General features: G+C 54.9%; 1 protein-coding gene across 7 annotated transcripts in view; it reads right to left on the reverse strand.

The window, feature by feature from the left end:
• Positions 1–10,931: 10,931 nt before the first annotated feature.
• Positions 10,932–21,397, reverse strand: part of ZNF512B (zinc finger protein 512B) — a 36,862-nt gene continuing 26,396 nt past the window's right edge. For all 7 annotated transcript variants that reach the window (XM_019510076.1, XM_019510075.1, XM_019510071.1 and 4 more), the window contains 4 exons: positions 18,721–18,822; positions 17,632–17,694; positions 14,190–14,288; positions 10,932–13,927 (listed from right to left, as the gene is read on the reverse strand). In XM_019510076.1, coding sequence (XP_019365621.1) covers positions 13,634–13,927; positions 14,190–14,288; positions 17,632–17,694; positions 18,721–18,822 — 558 coding nt within the window. In that variant the 3' untranslated portion in view covers positions 10,932–13,633. The remainder of the gene's footprint in view (positions 13,928–14,189; positions 14,289–17,631; positions 17,695–18,720; positions 18,823–21,397) is intronic.

Genomic DNA, 21,397 nt, shown 5'->3' on the forward strand with positions numbered 1-21,397 from the left:
CGGCCGCCGCGGCCATGGCTCCATCAGCTGTGGGGCGGCGGCGGGCGCGCGGGGGCGCCTGGGAGTTGGAGTTCGCCCCGCGCCGGCTGCCGTGGCGGGAGGGCGCGGGCGGACTACAGGCACCCGGAAGCGCCGGGCCGCGGGGCACCCTGGGGGCTGTAGTCCCGGCCGGGAGGGGTCCATGCAAAGCTTCGCTGATGGGGGAGGCACCCCAGAGCCAGGAGTGGGGGTGCAGGGTGGTACTTCAGAGCCAGGGGTGGGGGCAGGCACCCCAGAGCCAGGGCTGGAGGCACAGGGGGTGCAGGTACGGGGGCATAGGCGGGCAGGCACCCCAGCACCAGGGTTGGGGGCCCAGCGGGCAGGCAACTTGCAGCTAGGGCTGCACAGGAGGCAGCAGGCCTGCAGCCCTACGCCATGCACCTCCAGCACAGGTGCTAGGCCGGCGGGGCTGGGAGGGCGCTCTGCAGGCAGGGGCAATGCTGCCTTAGCGGCGGGCAGGCAAGGCCCGTTCGCCCGTTCTTCCCCGCACGCGTGAGGCTTGGCAGAGCCCCGCAGCGAGAGGCCGTCATGTGAGCGGGGTTATTCTTAGACAGCTGGGTGTGCCTGGCGCAGCAGGGATGTCTGTGCACAGCTGAAGCTGGGGTGCCCCCAGGGGCTCACGGGTCCCACAGCCTGACCAGGCCATTACAGCCACCATCCCCGACCTGCTAAAGGCCAGGGAATGTCACCCGGAGACTGCTCCCTTGATCCGCGCCCTCCTCACGTAGGGTCTCTCCCATGGGGACACAACAGATGCGTTAAACAAGAGAGCTGGAGGGCACGGGGTAGATAGCACGGTCCCTGGCAGCTGCAGAGGTCATGCAGCGGAGACTCCTGGCCCTGCTGGACTTCATCCACCAGGATCGGGTGCTTGAAAGCCCCAGGGCATAAACCTGTGCCCGCGCTTCTCTGCACGACTGGGGCATCGGGCTCCTCGGCCCACGATCTCCAGGGTTGCAGAAAGGCTTTTCCCTGCGAGCCGCTATGAATCCGACTGGAAGACAGGGGCAAATCCTGAAGCAGGAAGGAATGGGGTAAGGAGAAAGTGCCTCTGTGACGTCAGGACTGAGTGCTGCGCAGCACAGGCGGCTCTGGGCAGCAGTGAACCCCAGGACTTCTCCCCTGGGCCGAATGCAGGAATGCATGGGCCCGTGGGATCCCTGCCCCCACGCGAGCTGGGAGACCGCGTCCTCCAGCACCGTGACACATGCACGGTCCAAGAACTGGGCCCGAGACACACCTGCTCCCTCCCTTCTCGTCACACAAGGGGCAGCTGCTGAATGAGCCATTAATAGCCTGGGTGGCGGAGAGGGGAAGGGAGGCTGTGTGCAAGGGCTGCGGTGCTCCCGGAGCAGCTGACGGGGCATTTGCTTCTGCACATTCCTGGCCCTTCATAGTCACATGCTTCCCCCGTGCCTTGTGCCTTCAGAGAGCCAGGGAGTCTTGGTTCAATGGCTGGAGCTCTGGCCGGCCCCACGCTCATAGGCACCCCCACCTGGGGTGCAGCACAGTCTGCATTGGATCCCAAGCCCCCCTGAGTCATGTGTCCCTGTGAGTCTGTGGATATCCTGGGGCAAGAGTCCATGCCTCTTGTGTGCAGGGGGAAAGCTGGAGGATGGGCAGCTGCACAAATGCCAGCCAATTGCTTTCCAAGCCTTTGTAATCCTGCAATCAAAGAGGCCTTTAGTGGCAGTTTGCTGAGCTGAGGCGGTCCCACTAGGCATGTGGCTGGGGAGCTGCTGCGTTAATCCGTGGCTGCAGCTTTGGGACTTATTCAAGGGGCTGGCAAAAAAAGACCGTAGAAATCAGAAGAGGGTTTTGCTGTGCACCAGATCTGTCCCCTAGATCTGCCCTGGCTTTGCAAGGGGCCTCCAGCGGGGAGTGAACTGCTGGCAGTGGGACTTGGCTTTGTGCTGGCAATCTGATGCACCGTTTCCCCTGGAGAAGGGCTCAGGCCACAGACATCAGGGCAAAGGACCTGCTCCTCCGCTCCCTTGACTTGGCTCTGGGGGAGTATCCAGGACACTCATTTCCCACCTGCCTTGTCACCCGCAACCATCCACCTTCAGCAGACGAGCAACTTGCCGCTGCATCTCTCTGTTGGCATCGCAGCTGGCGAGGTCCAAGTGCCCTGGGCCGCAGGGGAAAGCCAGCCGGGCTCCAGGCCTGCTGGGGGGCTTGGTGGGGAGCCTGCTCACTGCTGGCCCATGCTTTGCCTAGTGCTAAATGAGCTTGTGCCAATGTAGGACCCAGTGCTGGATGCAGTCCCTTTCTGGCAGACCCTGGGGCCCTCACTACAGACTGTCCATGGGGATCTGCTTGGAGGACCTAGGCCCCAGAGACAGAACTGGCCACCCGTGGAGCTAGCTAACTCTGCCAGAGGAGTAAGATCTCGTGCAATGGCCAAACCCGAATCTTTCTCCTGCCTGGGAGTGTTTGCATGTCTCCCCTGGACTCCGTGGGCTATGAAGCTTCCCCTCTTCAGCCCCTTTCCTTTGATGCTCATCTTCCCAGCTCCCACCCCAGGACAGGGGCTTGGCCCAGCCTTCTCCATCCTCTGCTTGGCCAGGCTGGATGTGCTGCAAAGCCAGCTCCAGGCTCTGTTTCTGGAGGAGCTTCCTTTGCCAGGACCTCACCCCTGCATCTTTCGGCAGCTGGGAGAGGTTTCCCGTGACAACAACACCCTCCAGTGGCTCCCGGGAAGCTTTCACGCACACGTGAGCCTGGTGCTGGGATCCACAAAGGTGGTTGAGTGGCCTCCAGTCCCACGGGATACATCGACCAGGCTTGACCTTGACCCAATCAGTCAAGGGCAAAGACGGCCATTGTACACCAGGGAAGTTTGGTGTTGGTAGCTGAAAGCAGGTGGGTTTCTAGGTTGACTCCGATCCTCTCCTTCTGTTCCCCAGTGGGTATTTTTATCATGTTATAATCAGCCTGTTGCACCCTGCCAGACCTCTGGTTACCCAGACAGGCCTGGTAAGCCACACCGGAGACCCAGGCAGGCTCACAGGGCCCACAGCACTTCAGAGAAGGATGCCCCGTCTTACCTCTTTGCAATGCAACAAGCACTCATGTGGTTCCAGGGCTGCCTCTGGCCCTTCTGTGTCCTGTCTCTGGATGTGTGAGGAGGTGGTAGTGGCTCTCTGGACCTAGGGTCCCGTCACATAGCCCACTCTGTTCTGTGCATAATGCTGCATTTGTGTTGGGCAGGCATGGGTTGACCCCTACGGAGGCTGAGACCGGTGTGCGCTGTGGCCGGTGCATGGCCTCTGCGCCGTGGAGATGTGAATGAAGGGAAGCGAGCAGCTCTCTGGGCTAACTGCTTTGTCTAGGGGGTGTTATAGCCATGCAGATGCTCTGTTCTCCATCCTTCCCATTGCAAGAGGGCCCCTTTCCTATGCTGGGAGGAAAAGCCCCTTTTTACCTACCCCAAACCCCGCAGCCGGCACCCTCGGGGAAGGGGGAAAAGCAGGAAGCGCTGATTTTCCAGGAATCTTACAGCAAACGTGACAAACTCACTTAGGCCAAACTGCAAAAAGAAAAAAAAATCAATAACCATTTATTTGATACAGCTGTTTTTAATACATACAGTACATAAGAGTTACCCCTTCTAGGTGCTCAGTGGCGCTGTTATTCATATTTATTTATTACAGTACTCTCAAGCGGAGGAGTGGTCAACGATTAACAAAAAGAACAGATCATCACAAATTTGGAGTGTAGTATAAGATAGTTTACCGGTAAAACAATTTAATTTTCTTTTTCTTCTTTTTTTTTTCTTTTTTTTTTTTGCAAATAAACACTTTTTAATATATATATTTATATATTTATATATATGGTTACAAGTGATAAATTGAAAATCTTTTTTTCTTTCCCCAAAATACACATATGCACTAATAACTGGCGTCGACAAGAAACATTCGGGTATGCCATGGGATAGGAGCCACCGAGAATGGAAAGAAAACAAGCTATCCCGAACCGTCTGCATTGCTGTGTGCAAGTGTCCCACGATGAATGCAATTCTTGTACCCAGTTTAGATGTGTCGTCCTCAGCGGTGGCCCAGTGAGGAAGGACTCCCCCCATCCAGTGGTGCCAAGGATCTGACCAGCCACTGATTTTCTCCATGTCCTAAACAGTAACAGCTGCTGCTGCAGTCGATACCGGTTTTCAGGCGCATTGCAATGGGACTCAATGGTATCTCGAAAGGTGAAAGATAGTTAAGCTCCAGGCTGGAGTTATGAGTTCAGGTGGGACGCGGGCCAGGTTTTCAGTGCCTTGGAGGAGTGTGGGTCTGGACGGGGCTGCTCTCCCTGCGTGTGACACTGAAGCTGCCTGGTACCTCTTTTCGATACCTAGCTGCACTTTTATGGTCAGGATTTCCAAGACGTGATGGCATATGCAACAGGCGGGTGTAGCAACCAGGACCCCATGCAAAAGGACTGGTAAGAGCGTGTCCTGCTGGTCCCAGGAACGGTGCACCAAAACAGGCTGAAACCTGGCCCTTGGCTTAGCCCGACAGGCCTGAACAGCTTGTCTGGGGGGAGATGGCCTTGTCCTTCATGGCACGGGGATCAAAGCCCAGGGGATGGTTGGGAAGTCGAAGGTCAATGAGGATTTGGAAACCTGTGCTTTCTATGGTGGTAGCTCAGCTTTAATGGAGTGGGGCTCCCGAACCATACGGCTTCAGTGCTCCGGCCCCGGGTTACCTGTGTGCTGGCACATGATTTGGGACCCAGCTGCCCTATGGTGCCAAGCAGTGTATCAGAGGGGCTGTGGGGGAGCCTGGCTGCGTCAGCCGAGCCCCGAGGCTCGCAGGTCCTGCTCTGGGTGACCCTATGGCTTGGATGTGGTTATTGCACAGACTCGAGTCAGAGGAGTCACAGCCACAGATCGTGGGTCGGCCTCCCGCACAGGGACCCAGGAGCTCCTAATTCTCCACCCTGTCCAAACACTGGGAGGAGGCTGCAGCCAACACCTGGCTGGCTTCCTCCCTCACTGTGGCATGGGCCAGGCACTGCGGCATGAGGCTCACGGCACGTTCAGCAGAGCTGGGGGGGACAAACCAGGATTGGCTTGTGTGCCCAGGTGGGAAACAGGCTGCAGTCCCGGCAGGGCTATTGCCTGGTCCGAATATCTCTCCCTGGCAAGACTCTTCCTAGCTTCCAGAGGAGTGACAATGCACGGGGAGCACAAGATCAGGCCCCCCCTGCCATTAAATCCCTTTGCCTACAGGACAGACCATATCAGCAAAGACTGAGGTATGTAGGCAGGGACGTACCCCTGCTCCGAAACCTTCCTGGACACTGATGCTTTTAACTGAGACTGGATCAACTCGTCCTGAAGTGGGTCAAGTCACAGAAAAAAGTCTGACTCTCCAATTTCACTCCTGTCCTTTCAACTCAAATTGCTATATTTCTCCCTTCTCATCTCGGCATGTATCTGGAAGGCATAAAAGATGGGAGGATGGAAGGATCATCAGGCTAGTCCCGGCCCAGTATTTAGGAAAGGGTTAATGTTTCCTGGGGAAATGGGGATCGGGGTTGGATTCCCCTGTTAGTCTGCAGGGCCAGGGTCTTCTTTGCAGTTGTTGCTTTCCTATAAAATCCAGCTTTCCACTGTTTTCCAAGCAGCTGCCAAGAGCTGGTTTCCAACAGCACCCAGATCATCTCATTTCTTCAGGTTGCACCAAATGAGCCCCCAAACCAGCCGAGAGCAGCCACGAGGATGCTAACTCACGCCAGCTTCAAAGAGCTCTCCGAGTGCCAGTTCAGCGGCAGGGATTGTAGGAGGGCAGCAGAATTCAAGCCATGCCCTCTGTCTTGGCAAAGCCTGGTACATGCTGCTTTTCTACCAGCTACATTGCCTCCACTGTAGTTATGGGGGTGCCCACGTGTGGCCCTGCGGCTTCAATCCTCCCACACTGGCAGGACACAGATCAGCTTATCCTGGGGTGCAAAGCTGCCTACATCTGGAGCAAATTTAATGAGGTGGAGAGTGGTGGCCTGGGATTTGGGTTTCCCTGGGACTAACTCCTGATTTCTACCAGTGTAAAGGAGCTCACCGTATCCCACAGGCTCCAGAGAGAAGCCCTCCTGTACAGCAAACTGATTTTAACTGAGGGAGCAGGCGCACAGACCCATTTTGTATGGAAACACTCGCCCTGCACGCAGCCTCGGGTCAAACTCTGTCCTTTTGATGCTCGTTCCCTTGCACTGATGATGCGATCCCCTAAGCCGTTTGATCCGACCCTTCCTGCAGCAGATCACGGGGCTAAAATCATCACTGCAGCCACAAATCACGGGCCTGGCATCCGGCTGGAAGCCAGCAACAGCGTCCCCTACTAGGACGGGTGCAGCCAACACCAACGCGAGCTAAACAAAACGCTGCCTGGGTACCTGTGCATCCCTCCCAGGTACCCCAGATACTGCCTTTATTTTAAACCCTGGTTACCTAGATGTGCCAAACAGGCTCCACTTTTTACCTGCCCTTTACATGCTCTGATTGTCCGTTCAAAAGCTACCCGGCTGCAAGGAAACTAGGATTTCAATCTGGGGGGAGCTGTCGGCCAAGATGCCAGCTCAGGGGCTGATATATATATAATACTTCTGGCAAGTAATGTTTTCCACTTTTAATCATTATCTTTCCTCTGATCAAAGGAGAAGTGTTTGTGAACTTTCCTTTGCTTAAAGTCCATCCCCACAGCTCATCCTGCTCATAGGCCCAGCCCTGCCATGGCCCCTCCGGATTCAGCTCAGCACCACCAGCAGCTGCTTTACTGGTGATGCTAGATTTTATGGCTAGATATGGGGAAAGCCTCCTCCCCGTGTCCTGTCTCATAGAAGATCGGGGTCCTGGATCGGGATCTCTAGTGAGTGAATCTCAGGGGTTTCTGCTCAGATCTGGTGCTTGGTTGTGCTCTGCCGGACCTCGGCAGTGGGGGTCAAGCCCCCAGTCCCTAACCAGAAGCCTGTGACCCCATGTGGGGGCTGGATAAGGACCTGACGCCTTCTCCTCCAGGGAAAAGATGCACATGGACTTGCACAGCATCAGCTCAGGCCCTGTTAAGCCAGATGAAAGCGCCACGTGCTCCGTGCATGGGGGCAGAGGCACCTTCCTGAAGACAGGAGCAGCTCAGATGGCATAAGCGGTGCCACCATATCTGTGCGCGCTCAGGCCACAGCAGCCAGGGGACCTTGTCCCCAGGCTGCTCCAGGAAGAAGCGTCCGACCGAAGCCAAAGGCTTCTGGAGGCTGCACAAGCTCCCACGTGGTCCCCTTGCATTACCACGAGAATGTGCTTTGAACCAGCCGAGCCTGGACACGATTCCTGCAGCCCAAACGAGCCAGTGCCGGTGCCCTATCAGCTTCGGGAGCAGCAGGCCTGGACACAGGCTGAGGCACTCAATGAATGCTTATAATCTGCCCAGCTGCCCCCTCTCTGAGCCCCTGCCAACCTGAGCATGCATCTGCATGGAGCGGGAAACTGAGGCAGCAGAGACCAGCCCAGCCTTCAGCCTTTAGGCGAGGGACCGCTTCTGCCTGAGCTGGAAAGCGTTCTGCTTTAAGAGGCTTTGCAGCAAACATTAATCCCTGGTGAGAAACCGAACACATCCCTGATACACTGAGCCCTGCATCACATCCAGTGCCTGAAAGCCTCCCTGGTCACTGAGGCACAGGTGTGAGGGAGATCAGCAAGGCAAGTGGGGGCTGCAGCTCCAGAGGCAGCTTCTGCTGCCCTCTCATGCCCAGCTCTTCCCTGGCGCTTCCCAGCCACGTCTCACAGCATGCTGCAAAAGGACTGCTATCCCCACTCTACAGACGGGGACAACCGAGGCTTGGGAAGGCACACCCAATGTTGCGCAGCAAACCAGTGGCAGTCAGGAGCTGGATGCAGGCTTCCCCAGCACAGAGTACTGCACAACGGCACGTGAATCCACCTCTGGCTACAAGCACCCGGCCAAATCCATGCTGTTCACATTAGACACATGCAGCAGCGACGTTACAAGGACCTGGCAGTAACCAGGCTGTCACCACAGAGAGAGCTGGCAATCTCACCGCTTGCTCTTAATCAGTTGGAAACAACGCACCTGGGCTGGCTGATGCCCCCAGAGGACTTGGACCTTGGTACCTGCTGCTGAGTGTGAAATCTCTCTCTGCTTGCTCGTTTCCTAACGACCAGCCCCTGTTGACCTGCATTCCCCTGGCACCTGGAGTCCCCCTGCAGCCAATTAACACCCTGCCCGTGTAGCAGGTGCAGAGCACGTGCCCAGCAAGATACAAGACCCAGGGTGAAGCAGCAGCATGTCCCCCGCTCCTCCCCAGCATGCAGAAGGGCCAGGTGTTTTCAAACAGTCGCTGACACACCGACAGCAAATCTAGGACGACTTGAGGCATGGCAAGGATTGGCTGAGCTGGGACCGATCCTTGGGTCTGGCCATGCCTGGGGCAGGGCAGCTTAATGCCAATCTTCTACCTTCCTGGTCTGGGCACTGGCAGTACTTAGAGCAGCCCAGGGGCTCTGCTGAGTTGTGCTCCCTGGGAGCACTATGCCAACGGGGGATTGAAAGGGCACAGCAGCCCTCCCCACACCCCCTTGCATGGCCACTGCCAGGCTAGGGCGGTGTTTTGACTTTGCTGTGTCAAAGGGCCAGCACTGGGGGTACAGCGGCACTGCTGTCTGTACACCAAGGCATTGGAGACACCCCAGATGGACACCACCGTCCTGGGTGAAAGCAATGGGGGGTGGGTCCAGGACACAGCCACCTCCCTTAGCACTGAATAGATGCAGCAGCTTGTGGTCAGGGAGGCCTAAGCCCTCAATCAAGTGAATTTGCACAGGCAGGTTGCACAGCAGTGGTGACACGGTGCGCACCACAGGCAGCTGCACACAACCGCACGAGGTGCCGGACACTCGGGCGCAGGGTCTGGACCTGCAGCTCAGTTGTGAGAGAGCGTGCATCATGCGGATGTGTCCCAGATCCTTCCCCTGCCCTGCAGCCATGTGCACGGAGGAAGCAGGAGGGATGAAGAGCTGTGCAAAGCTATGCTTAAGGCAAGTCTCAGCACTCTGCAAAGGGGCCGAGGCACTCAGCATGCTGGAGGGAGGCCCGGGAAACTAGCCCAAAACCACAGCAATTCTAACCGCATTTGTCTAGGGGAAGGAGAAAAGAAGAGGAGAAAGCACTAGCACAACCTCTGAGACGTGGAAGGCCTCCGACTGCCTGGGACACAGCCAGAAGCAATGGCTGGAGACTGCCCTGATGTTTTCCCAGACCAATTCCCTTTGTGTTTTCCCTACGTGCACACTCACGCTCTGACAGCAGGGGATCAGTCAGGCATTTAACTGTGCCTGGTTCATAGCAGAAAGCCCTAAAAAGAGGAGTGGAAAGTCCTTCAGAGCTCACTCTGGGGCTCTTGGCCTGGTTTGAGGACCATGGGGAAACACTGCCGCTGACTGCAGACTGATGCCGCGTCCCAACCCTCCCGCACCGCTGCAGACGGGCCCCAGCAAAGCTCCGTGCCCAGCTCTCCCTGCAGCGAGCCACGCATGCCCGCTCCTTGGGAAGGCTGCTAGCACCCAGCAGCCAGCAGCACAGGGCTGCAAAGAGGTCTCTGCAGCGATGTCAGGTCTGCAAGCAGCTCCACTTGCGAGCTAAAGGAGAACGCTGTCAGCCCTGACCAGCAGCAGGGCTGGCCCAAGCCCAAGGGACCTCAGGAGGTCACATCCAGTCCAACCCCCTGCTCCAAGCAGGACCAGCCCAACTACATCATCCCAGCCAAGGCTTTGTCTACCTGGGTCTGCAACCTCCAAGGATGGAGACTCCACCACCTCTCTGGGTGACCTGTCCCAGTGCTTTACTACCCTCCTGGTGAGAAAGTTTCTCCTAATATCCAACCTCAACGTCCCTTGCTGCAACTGGAGCCCATTGCTCCTTGTCCTGTTGTCTGCCCCACTGAGAACAGTCCAGCTCCATCCTCTTCACAACCCCCCTGCATAAGCCATGTGCCTCAGCCCCCAAACCATTTCCGTTTCCCTCTGCAGGACTCTCCAATGTGTCCACATCCTTTCTGTAGTGGGGGACCCAAAACTGGACACAGGACTCCAGATGTGGCCTCACCAGTGCAGAATAGAGGGGAAGAATCACTTCCTTCAATCTGCTGGCAATGCTCCTACCAATGCATCCCAGGATGCCATTATCCTTCTTGGCACCACGGGCACACTGCTGGCTTATATCCATCTTATTGTCCCCTGTCACCCCCAGGTCCTTTTCTGCAGAGCTGCTGCCCAGCCAGTCAGCCCCTGGCCTGTCCTGGTGCATGGGATTGTTCCCTCCTAAGTATGGGACTTCACACGTCTCCTGATTAATAGGCAGATGATTCATTAATAGACAGGACATTAATAAATGGGGGATGTCCAGTGGTTCTCTCAAGAGGCTGGAGCTGGTCTTTGGGACCCTATTTGCCAGGTCCTGGCACAAAGCAGCTTTTATAAGAGGTTCTGTTTTATTACCTTGTTAATAAGGATGCAGTGACCTGGCTCTTAACTCAGGTTTCTGCACTTGCTGAGCGAACAGGCAACCGTTTATGAGCATTTCTCCACCCCCAGTTTCTCAAGGGGCTGGGGAAGAAGGAACCCATGCAGGAGGCTTTGCTGTGGCTACTGCTCTGCCGAGACCACGAAGAGAAGTTTCCTGGGAGTCCTGCAGCTCTGTCGGCTTACAATATCAACAATCTAGCACCCAAAACTCTTGCAAAATTGGCACTTCCCTGTGGGTTTTTTTTCCCTACCTTTTCTTTAGTGCAGAGGAAAGCTCCAAAGAGAGGAGCTGCAGTTCTAGCCGGGAGCAAACCCAGCGGTCACCAGCTCTCTGGGTAACAAAAAGTGTGCTCTGCCTTCGCCAACCACGGTTAGCTACCATGGACTGAGTTTCCTCCAGGCAGGTATGAGGCTGCCGCAGTTTTCGGTGTGCAACCAGGGGACTGGCGGATGGTTTAATTCAGCCGTCAGGATATATGGGCCAGGTCTTCTGCAGGGATTCTCTTGGGGAGTGAACCTGACATTGGGAGGCGATGTCTCTCTATGTGGCAGTAATAATGTGTCACTCAAGAGGGTCATTAATTATCACTGAATGGCTCCTCTGAGTGTGAAAAAAATACAGAAGGTCAGTGGGCTCAAGGATAAGCTGCAAGAGCCAGGGGAGCAAAAACACGCAAGGCTTTCATTAGCTAAATAAGCAGAATTCCCTACCCCCCCCTCCCGGGAAATATCACCCGCCAAACCCCCTGGCTGGGGTGAATGAAGGGTGTGCAAGGCCCTGTGGTGAATGAAGGGTGCTGTTGTCCCATGAGCAAGTGCAAAGTATGTTATAAAACTGCTCCATGAGACCTGCTGTGGGGGCCAGCTGCAGCAGGAGCCACATCTGGTCCACAGACAGAGGTAGCCTGGTTTGTGTCTGCAAGCAGATGGGCTTTGGTCTGGGGTTTATTCTTCCTCCAGACCAGACTGGGTGTCCTGACAGTCCTGGCTCTGAGAAATCTGGATTCAAAGTTAGTGCAGGTCTTCAAAGGAAAATGCAATGGAAAGAGGCATCCTCCCCGCCTCGCCAGGGAGGGAGGGTGAAGATGACCTGAGGTCAACAGGACATTTGGGGCATCAGAGACCTGTCCCCTGGGCCCAGGCCTGGTCCACCCAATGAGGCCAAGTGCAGTGTGTGTTCAACCAGCTGCAGCGTCAGCTTGGCATCACTGGGGCCGTAACCATAAAGCCTGACCCATGATTGTCACTTGAAGCCAACCCTGTGCCAACGTTGGGGCTGCTGAGATCTCATGGGCCTAACGAACAGAGCGCAGGGCGAGTCACTTGGAAAGCCTCCTTAGACCAGCTGGCCCTTTTTCTCTAACCTCAAAAGACAACGCTTTTCTCAAATGAATTGGATACTCCCATTTTTTTCACCCTACCTGGCCTACGGCAGGTGCCTCCGATGGCTGTTCTGATTGAACAGGGACTCACCAGAGTCACTCTTCGGAGCAATTTTCAGTTTAAAGCCTCCTCGGCATAAGTGTGAAAGCCTGCGCCCCGCGGCGTTTGTCTGCCGACGCTCCTGCCTGCCGGCCTGGGCGCAGGCAGAGCACGAACCCAAGGGCCTCTGCGCCTGCGTTCTGCAATATCTGCTCGGCTCTATTGCTAAAGAACTATTTGTAGCTGAAGTTCAGTATCAATTTGATACAGTAGTTTTGTCTAAAGGGGTATTAAAACAATCAAAACCCTAAAAACCCAACCTCGAAGCATTTCTCAGCATTTCAGAGGGCTTCTTTCCCCTTCCCTTGAGCCCCAGGGAGCTCACATCCATTCTGCATTGCCCCGTTTTCAGTTAAAAGACCAGAAAAGAACAAAATAGATTGCCTTCCCCTCTCCCTCCTCCGTACCCACCATCCTGTGCAAACCCCCTTTCCCTTGACTGGTCCAGTGGGCCTGATTCCCAGCTGTGCTGAGCACCCACAGCTCCCACTGACTGCTGCTGGACATGGGCGAGTTTGGCCTCTCTGATAACACCAGCCTCCCTCTTTTCAGATCCAGGCCCACAAAGGCCTGTATCCTGCCTTGCTGGGCATGAGAACAGCCCTGGCTGCAGCAGACAGACAGATGGACTGCCATCTCGTTGCTCCTGGGGGTGGGGTGGTGGACAAGCCATGGCTGTGCCTATCTGCTGATACCTGTGGCCTGATCCTGCCTACCTGATGCACCAAACAGAAAACTACCGCAGGCAGATGGGACTAGGAAACCAGCCCAGCACCAGTTCATGGCTCGGCAGGACCATATCTTCCGAAATGCACCCGGGATGCCCATGCAACAGTCTCGTGGACCATTCATAAACCCTCGGCACTACACACAGCTCATTCCTGGGATTACTACCCAGCCTCCAGTTGCGTTGCAGCGTAGGGGCTCTGCCTTGCATGCCTCCTGTCAATCCCTGCAACTCATGACCTGGGCCCTTGTTTAAGCCTTGCCAGCCACTGAGTCTTCAGAAACCCCAAAGCCACTAGATCATCGCAAGGGATCCACAGGCTGCAGCGTCCTGAGGGCGCAGGGTGGACCGAGTCAGACAAGACATTGCCCCACTCCCCATCCCACACAAAAAGGAAACGCAGAGGGATCCCGCCTCGCTACGGCAAACTGAAAGGCAGTCCCAGGCCAGGCGTGGATCCCGGCGCTATTGCACTTGCCTTTCGTTCAAGTATCACCCGTTCGGTGCACGGAGCCCGGAGACGTGATGGGCGAAGGGGCAGCAAGGATCCCCGCTGTGTGGGGAGGGGAAGAGACGTATGAGCAGGGAAGCCGGGAGCCCGTGTGTGCGTGCACAAGTGTAGGGGTGGGGGGTCGTGGAAATGGGGAGAGGCTGGGTAGAAAATTGCAGTCTCTTTCCTCTCTCTTTTCCAGTGTGAAACAAGGTCCGTGACTTTCCTTAAAGTGGTTTTCCTCTTTTTCTCTTAAAAAGGGAGGCGTGGGGGGGGGAAGGGGGACAGAAACCCGGCACAGCCCCCGCCTCGTTACCCTGGGTTGTAAACGAATCCTCGGAGACAGTCCGGGAACCTCTTATTTTTCGGGCATCTTGCTGGCTCCTGCTTTCCGGCTGCCAGGCAGCTTGGGGCCCCTCTCCTCCATGCCAAGCCGGCAGTTGGAGCTCTCCCAAGGCTCTGGGGGTTTCTTGTGATTAGTCTTTGCCACCGTGCTCTCTTTGCCCTTGGTGGATGGTTCTGGGGGCCTTTCCTTGGGTTTTCTGCCTCTTTTCTTCCCGTTTGTGCTTTCCTTTTTCTCCTCGTTGCTGGAAGAAATCTGTTCCCTGCTCTTCTTTTTCCGGGAAGCATCTGCAGAGGTGCGGAACCAGTTCTGTGCCCAGAGCGGGAAGGAAGGCGGGACAAGTGGTTAGAGACCTTCCTGGGGCACCGCATCGGTCTCAGCTAAGGGGCCTGCACCCTCCCGGCCACCCCCTCCTGCCAGGGGTTTTCCTTCCTCCCCCACTTCTCCTTTCCTGCACACCCACCCCAAGCCCTGCCCGTGTAGACGCGCACCTCTCTACACCCCCGCAGCTGCTTTGAACAGATATGGGTTCACAGGCCTCCGTCCCCTGCAGCCCACCCTGCTTCCTCACCTCTGAGTGAGTCTTGATGATATGGTACTTGACTCCGCTCTCCGAGCTGAACTCCTTCTGGCACAGCAGGCAGCGGTACTTCCCCATGGAGTGGTCTCCCTGGAAGGCAGGCAGCAGCCTCCTGTACCCTGCAGCAATCTCCCGTGGGCCCTCGGGGAGAGGCTGCAGACCTCCCACCACCCAAACGAGGACCCTTTGGAAAGCTCGAGGCATCCTCAGCAGAAAGAGGGTCCCTATTCTGCGTCCAGCTAAAGGCCCCCAGAAGCTCCCTGGGCATCAGCAGCTCAAAGACTTGGTTGGCAAGTGTGTACGTGGCCCTAAGATACCACACGCAAGGACTGGCAGGATTTCAGAGGCTCTTAACTCAAAAGGCCAGCCCATTGCAATGCAATTTGGCCCCTCTGCTGCTAAGCTCTGGAGGCTCCTTCCCTTGAGACATATATCCAAAGAGAAGAGATGGGCACATTTCAGGCATGTGTGCAAAGGCATGCACCTTTGCATATCTCATTTGGCAGAGCAGCCAATGCACAATGCACCCAGGGGGAAGTTGTAAAGCTTCAGCTCAATTAGCCACAGGTGCGTTCAATTATCCCTGCACCTGAGGAGTGCAAATGCACACGTGCATCACGGGCCTGATCCATGAAAAACATCCAGGATTGTGACGCCAAAGGCTTAAAACCCTGGAGATGCACAGGAGACAGGGCGTTGCGAGCGCTGACACAGGCAGCCGCATTCTCCTCCACAATGGTGCCGATTTTAATTGCATAAAAGCCAGGAAAGTCATCGCTACAGTTCCCACGGCAACGATAAATCAGCTGTATTGTACCCTGGTATCCGGGCATAAAAGTTAACCCCTTTCTACAACGACACAACATTATTGCACATGTGCCCGGGAGAGAATGAGCAATTGTTTCTGCGGGTGCTGTAATGCGAATTTCCTGGAGTTTGTGCATTACAAATCTCACTGGTAATATAACATTAACATGGACTCTTTTTTTTTAAAATTTAAGATGGCTAAGGGCCCAATTTCGTGGCTGTCAGCAGATTCTGTGATTGTTGGAGACGCCTGCTGGGATTTGAAATTTCTCCTAATTTATGACGCATGGTTCTTTTCTAATTTTGCCTTTCTGTTGTTGAACAGGCGATTCGGCTGCTGCATTTCCATTATTACAGTCCTTGTGAAAATGAATGGGTTGTCTACTCTCCACTGGCACTGGGAAGCTAACACGTTCTCTCTTGACCTAGGGTTTATACAGCGGGCGATGTATGTCCTTGGTGGGAATCCAGTCCTAACTGCACCATAAATCTGGGGGCTGACAGGTCTCTCATTTACTGGCTGTGTCTTTACGCAGGCAGGTCTAGGCAGCCTGGAGTCGCACTTAATAAATAATCACGCAAACTAATCTGAGATCATTGATCTCTCCTGGTAACAGGGCAGTGACTCAGCACCTGCTTCATGCTTGGGAGTTATCAGCTCATATCCTCTGCAATCAATTAGAAGAAAACAAAACTGAGCCTGGTGTACTGGGTTTCCTAAGTGTGGCCCTACAGCATGTGCTGGGAACAGATCATCCACGGTGGCAGATTGCTGGTCCATTTAAGTCAGGGCGGGAGACAAGGGCAGTGTGGGGGCTGCAGACTTGCATACTGCTTGTGGGAGAAACTGCCCTCCAACCAGGCAGCTAAGTGCTCGGTGGCCATTCCTGCAGCGTGTGCGCCTGGATCTGCAAGCCGGTGCATACGCGTCCCATGTCCTGCCCCGCACTGTGCAGCGAGCAGCTAAGAGCACAGGCAGGCTGGGCTAATGCCTCATGCAGGAATCCCGCTCTGCCTCATGCTGCATAGATGCACGGGCTCCCTGTCAGCTGTCTGGAGCAGGAGCAGCTCTTGAGTCAGGGCAATGCAGGTGCTACTACTTGCAGAGTCCAAGCATCACAGCTGTGGTCACTGCCACTGCATTGGCTGCTTCTGCAGATTTGGGATTTTTTGCGTGAGAGACCCTAAGTCCGTAGCACGTGTGAAGGGTTGCTTTGCAGCTGGGACAGGCTCCACTCGGCACTTCTGCAGTGTCTGCACAGCTGGATTAATGATCTGGCTGGTCCTTTCTAGCCCCACGTTCCTGTGGCCAACTAGAGATGTCACAGGGCCACTTGCACATCCTTTTCCTCATGTGTGCCACAACAGACAACTCGTGCATGACTGGGAGGGAGCACTGGCCCTGGCACTCTCGCCGGTCTCCCGTCGTTCCACGGAGGGCCCCTTTCCTAGCAAGCTGGGAGGCTCTGCTATCTCGCCAAACAACAGCTTGAGTCTCCCGTGCCTGCTTGTTTGTTTTGTGCAAATCCTACTCGTTATGAGGATATCTGCATGCGATTTTCCAAATTATCTCATTAGGAGACTGCGTTCCAGCTTGCGCCGATGGGGAGAGAGTTGGATATATTTTTAATAATCTCCGAGCACATAGTTGGCTCACTAGGCCTGCCTTCTGGAAACGCTGCTCCATGTGCTTTAGAGCTGGAAACACTTCAGGATTTAAAGTTTTACTAGTTCTTTCTCAGTTTCCAATTCAGCGGAGCTGCACTGAGTCCCCCTGTCTTGCCGTGGGCCAGTGCTTATGGAGTTAATTTAACCTGGAAAAATTAATGCTTTATCTCCAGAGTGCACTCGCATTTGAACTCCAGTGCGGCACCATTTATAAGGACCCAGGCAGCTAATGTCATTCTGTGCCCATTTCTGGCTTTGTCTCTCTCCTAGAATGCAACTATATAGACTACAGGGGTGAAAGGGTCGGAGGGCTTTGAGTCAACATGTGCGAGATGTCTCCCTGTCCTGGCTCCTTTGAAAATCCCTGCCTCTGTGCTACCCAAACTGGTGTGCAACTGCTGGCTACCTTGTGCCGACTGCTCTGGGCATTCACTGCTGTAACCGTGATGGACACCGAGGGAGTGCCTCCATCACTGCTGGACCATGCTGCACTGGGCCGCAGGTCTGCGCAACATGGCTGCCCCTTCATGCACGCTGCATCTCCAAATGGAGGCCACAGGTTTGGGCATGGCTATGGGCACTGGCTCCATCCTAGTCCAATGCCTTTTATGGTGCAGACAAGCCTATATGGTGAGGATCGCCTTGGCTATGGTAGTGGCCTGCGTGAAACCCCTTTGAGGGGTGGCAAGTGCTGAGGGGAAGGCAGCTCTGTTAAAGCCGTGGAGCTTGTACTGACGTGGTGGGGCAGTTCCCCCAGCCACCAGGCCAATACAAGGACTATGGACCCCTCAGGGCTTCAGGGAGGTCTCAATGGTGCTGAAGCCCAGTGCTGGACTATTGAAAAGCCTCTAAATGGCTCCCTCTTGTCCCCGCAAGGGCTACGAGGAGGCTGAGAGATGGGATCCCCTGCTTCAAACAAGACTGCTGGAAGCCAAGTTCTGCCCCCACACAGACCTACCTTGTTGCAGTTAGCCAGGTGAGCCTTGAGGCCGGAGACGCTGGAGTAGATGGCTTCACAGCACTGCAAGAGACAGAAAGAGAGGGGGTTGCAGTGGGTCTTCCCTGGTTCCTTGCCTCTCTCTGTTTCCACCATGCCCAGGGGGGCTGCCCGGGTTTGATTGCCAGCACCGCCTAATCAGCATGCGGTTAATTTTCCATGTCACGCGCAGGGATCTGGCCACACGTTTCCTATTAGCGCTAACAGGAGTCATGTGGCTGCATCCCCCTGCACCGGCCGGAGAAACGTATCCCTCAACGTCTCTGTGACAAATGCACATTTCCTTGCCATCAGGAGGCCCCACTGGGATCCAGAAGCTCTCAGCGCCACAGCAGAAGCTCACGGAAGAAAGGCTAATCACTGCGGGAGCAGCATAATTACCCCTGAGAATCAGCCTTGCCTAGTGTGTGTTAATTAGCCAATGCGTCTCACTCAGGCTGGCGCTAACATCCCTGTCTTCAAATGCCAATGAATGAGGTTTTGTGTCGAATTATAAATCAATGGCCCAGTGGCGGGAAGGTGGGGGGGCTCGGTTCACATCCTTGGGAACAGCAGGCGTCTTAAAAGAGATTTCAAGGACACGTGTGCTAACCCCAAGATATATGCATCTTGTTTTGGGGGAGTGGGGGGAAATTTGTGAGCAAATTAAATCAGATAAACGAATCAATAAAACCGGGGCTCTGTATGTGTGCAAAAGGCCCAAGCAGTTACTGGAATTGCGACCAGTAAAGAGACTGGGAAATCAGGCCCAGGTTTCCTTAAATCACAGGTGGCTGAAAGCAAGGGGACCCTTGTGACAGCTGCCCCTAGTGCCACCCCTTGGCCTGTGGCTGGTAGCGATGCCATCACTGTCACAATGAGCGTGATGCATGGAGCACCATGGCACCGTGGCCAGCCAAGTCCGGGTGCCTGTTCTTGGTAAAAGCTTTAAGATGCCCAACTCCACTGCGGAGGATTGAATCCAGATCCAAGCAAGAAGCAGTGATCTCCTCGCTGAGATCCCTCCCCTCCGCTGCCCCCTGCCCGCAGGAGATACAGAAATGTCCTTACATCATTGGGACAGTTGATGTGTCCTTTCTCCTTCACTTCATTTTTCCAGGTCTCCAGCAGTCTTGGATTTAACTTGGGAAGTCCTGGCCGGGTGTAATTGAGCTGCCGAACAACAGAACATGGTTAGCAGGGATGGGCCCATCCATCCTCAGTGCCTCTGAAAGGGTCTCGCCCCCTAGCCCCCCGGAGAGGTGAATCAGGGCTGAAAAATGAGCTTGGCATGGCCAAGGCCTTGTAGGGACTCCACCTGCACCACAGAAGATGCTGAATGCAAGCCAGCATGAAGGGCCAGGGACAGGACAGGAGCGGAGCTGGGTAAGGGGCAGGCCAGAAAAGTGGGCATGAAGCCAACTGCCTGGCTCCTCTCTCTAGCTAGCGCCCTCAGCGCTCTTTTTTTGGCTGACAGGAGCCTGATCTGTCCTTTCTCTCCCTCACTTCAGCAGGGGAAAGGATCAGGCCCTGCATGTGCAACCGCTGTCTCTCCAAACCAAACAGTAAATGACAGTGTTATGGGAAGAGGCTGTGAAAGCCAATGCCCGAGAGCCTGCGGGCCTCCCGTCCACCGATTAGTGGGAATATCCCATTAAACAATGAAAGACTCTTGTGTGTCTCTCTCTGCTTTTGGCAAGGGCGCTCACTCCAAGTGCTTTTAATTATGGCTGTGCTAATAACCTCAAGGTCTAGCAGAACGAGCCGGGCCTTCCAGCAGACCTCCCTGTGAACTCCATTTCTGTGTGTCCGGAGCTGCACAGCCCATCGCGTGGAGGGACAGTGTTTGTGCCCCTTTGCTGGCACATGCAAATGCTAGGCTCAGTTGTCAGGAAAGCATCTATACAGCTCCACAATAGCTCGGGCTGTTGCGGCATGGCACCCATGTGCACCAAGGGACACCAGGAGCCGTCTGCATTGCTGATGTCTTGGCATATCCATTTCTGCAGGGGGAACGGTGCTGCTCTGAAGATGCAGGCTGAACGCAAGAGTCCAGCCTGCTGTCCCCATGAGCTACAATGCAAAAATTAATTGTGTTTGCCCAGAGGCACAAGACGAAGGTGTTTCACAGAGCTGCCCCCAAGAAGTCAAGGCCTTGGCTGGCCAATGGAGCTAGCACTCTAGTCCAGGACTCTTCAACATGCTGGGCGCATCTATATGTTCATTAATGTGCCTTAGTTACTGCACGTTTAGTTTAGTACTTGCTTAATAAAATACTAATTAAATGCTCAGCAACTACAGTTACTGCGCAGTAGCACCAGCACAGTTATTCTGTGATGCTTACTGCACATTAGTTTAATAACGCTGCGCAGTGGGCTATTAGTGCGGTTTTTAACTACCGCGCAGTGTTATTAGGCTAATGCGCAGTAAGTGTCTTGTGTAGATGCACCTGCTGATAAGCTCTCAATCAGTCTTCTCACCGCATTGGGACGAGACCTGCCTTCATCTGACATCGTTCTGTGCTTCTGAACAGGCACTTAGAGATGAGGGTACCTGTGTCCTGTGTGGTTCAGGTGACCTTGGGCAGCCTGGAGCTGTGTCCCCAAACACAGACCTTTCCTTCTCAGTCAAACCGAGCCAGAAGGTGAAAGAGCCCTGTGTCAGGATGGACCCTCTAAGGCACCTGCCCGACTCAGCTCTAACGGGAGGAATGCAATGCTCCTGCAAAGGCAGCAGTCAGAGCCTTTGATCCCTTTCTTAATGAAAACTCAAATCAGTCCATAACACAAACGAATCGTGATGGTAACCAGATGCAGTCCCAGCAGCCAAGCTCTGGAGCAGGGTGATGCTCTGAGGTGCAGGTTCTGTCATTCTGGTCCATGGAAACCCACTCTCGGCACTCCCAGAAGAGGCACTTCACCAACACACATGGATCCCGTAGCTTCCTCGTGGGCCGCGGCCCTGGGAACGCTGGCCTCGGCTCCGCATCTCTGTTCAGCAGCAGCCTCGGGCATGGAAAAGTTGACTTTTTTCCATGTATTTGCTGGAAGTGAAAGATCCTCGTGGCCAAGTCGTTAAGTGACTCCCATGGTGCTTGGCGCAGGTCCAGGCCTTCGAGGGCCCTGCACAGTGGTGGCAAGTGGGAAGGCTTTTCTGACCGACAATCAGATTTAATTAGTTTTCATATTTCAAGCCTCTCTCCCCCAATAGCTCCCCTGCCCCAAAACACACTGCAATAAATGGAAACCAGGTTCTTCGCCCCGGCCTGAGCCAACAAATCCCTAATCAAGCCGGCTTCCCAAGCGACTGAGGCTCTCTGATCACCCACACTGCAGCAAAGACAATTAATCTGGGGAGACCCGGGTGCAAATCCAGAATGGCTTACTCAGGTAGCAGCTGGAGAGTCTCAGCTTAGCTCCTAGACTGGTAGGATGTTTGAGCCATATCACTGAGCTGCAGGGTCTTGGAGCTAGTCCTAATCCAGCTTTATTGTCCCCAGATGTGGTTGGTTTAAAGATCCAAACCCAGCATCCAGCTATGCATCCTCACCTCCTAATGGTCCAGGCCAACCCTCAAAGGCCAAGTGGTCCCACAGCCCTGACCCAGAACAAAGGCGCTGTCTATAAAGATGGAGATGCAGCAAGGAAAGCAAGGGGCTCTAGGTGCTGTTGGACCGGCTCTGCTAATGCCTTTCAGCTTTGCTCCATGGGATTCATTTGCTCTCCAGTCCTTTGTGACGGCTGATGGA

This window comes from Gavialis gangeticus, unplaced genomic scaffold (genome assembly GCF_001723915.1).
Source record: "Gavialis gangeticus isolate Ggan-Ray unplaced genomic scaffold, GavGan_comp1, whole genome shotgun sequence".
In the NCBI taxonomy this organism is placed as follows: Eukaryota; Metazoa; Chordata; order Crocodylia; family Gavialidae; genus Gavialis; species Gavialis gangeticus.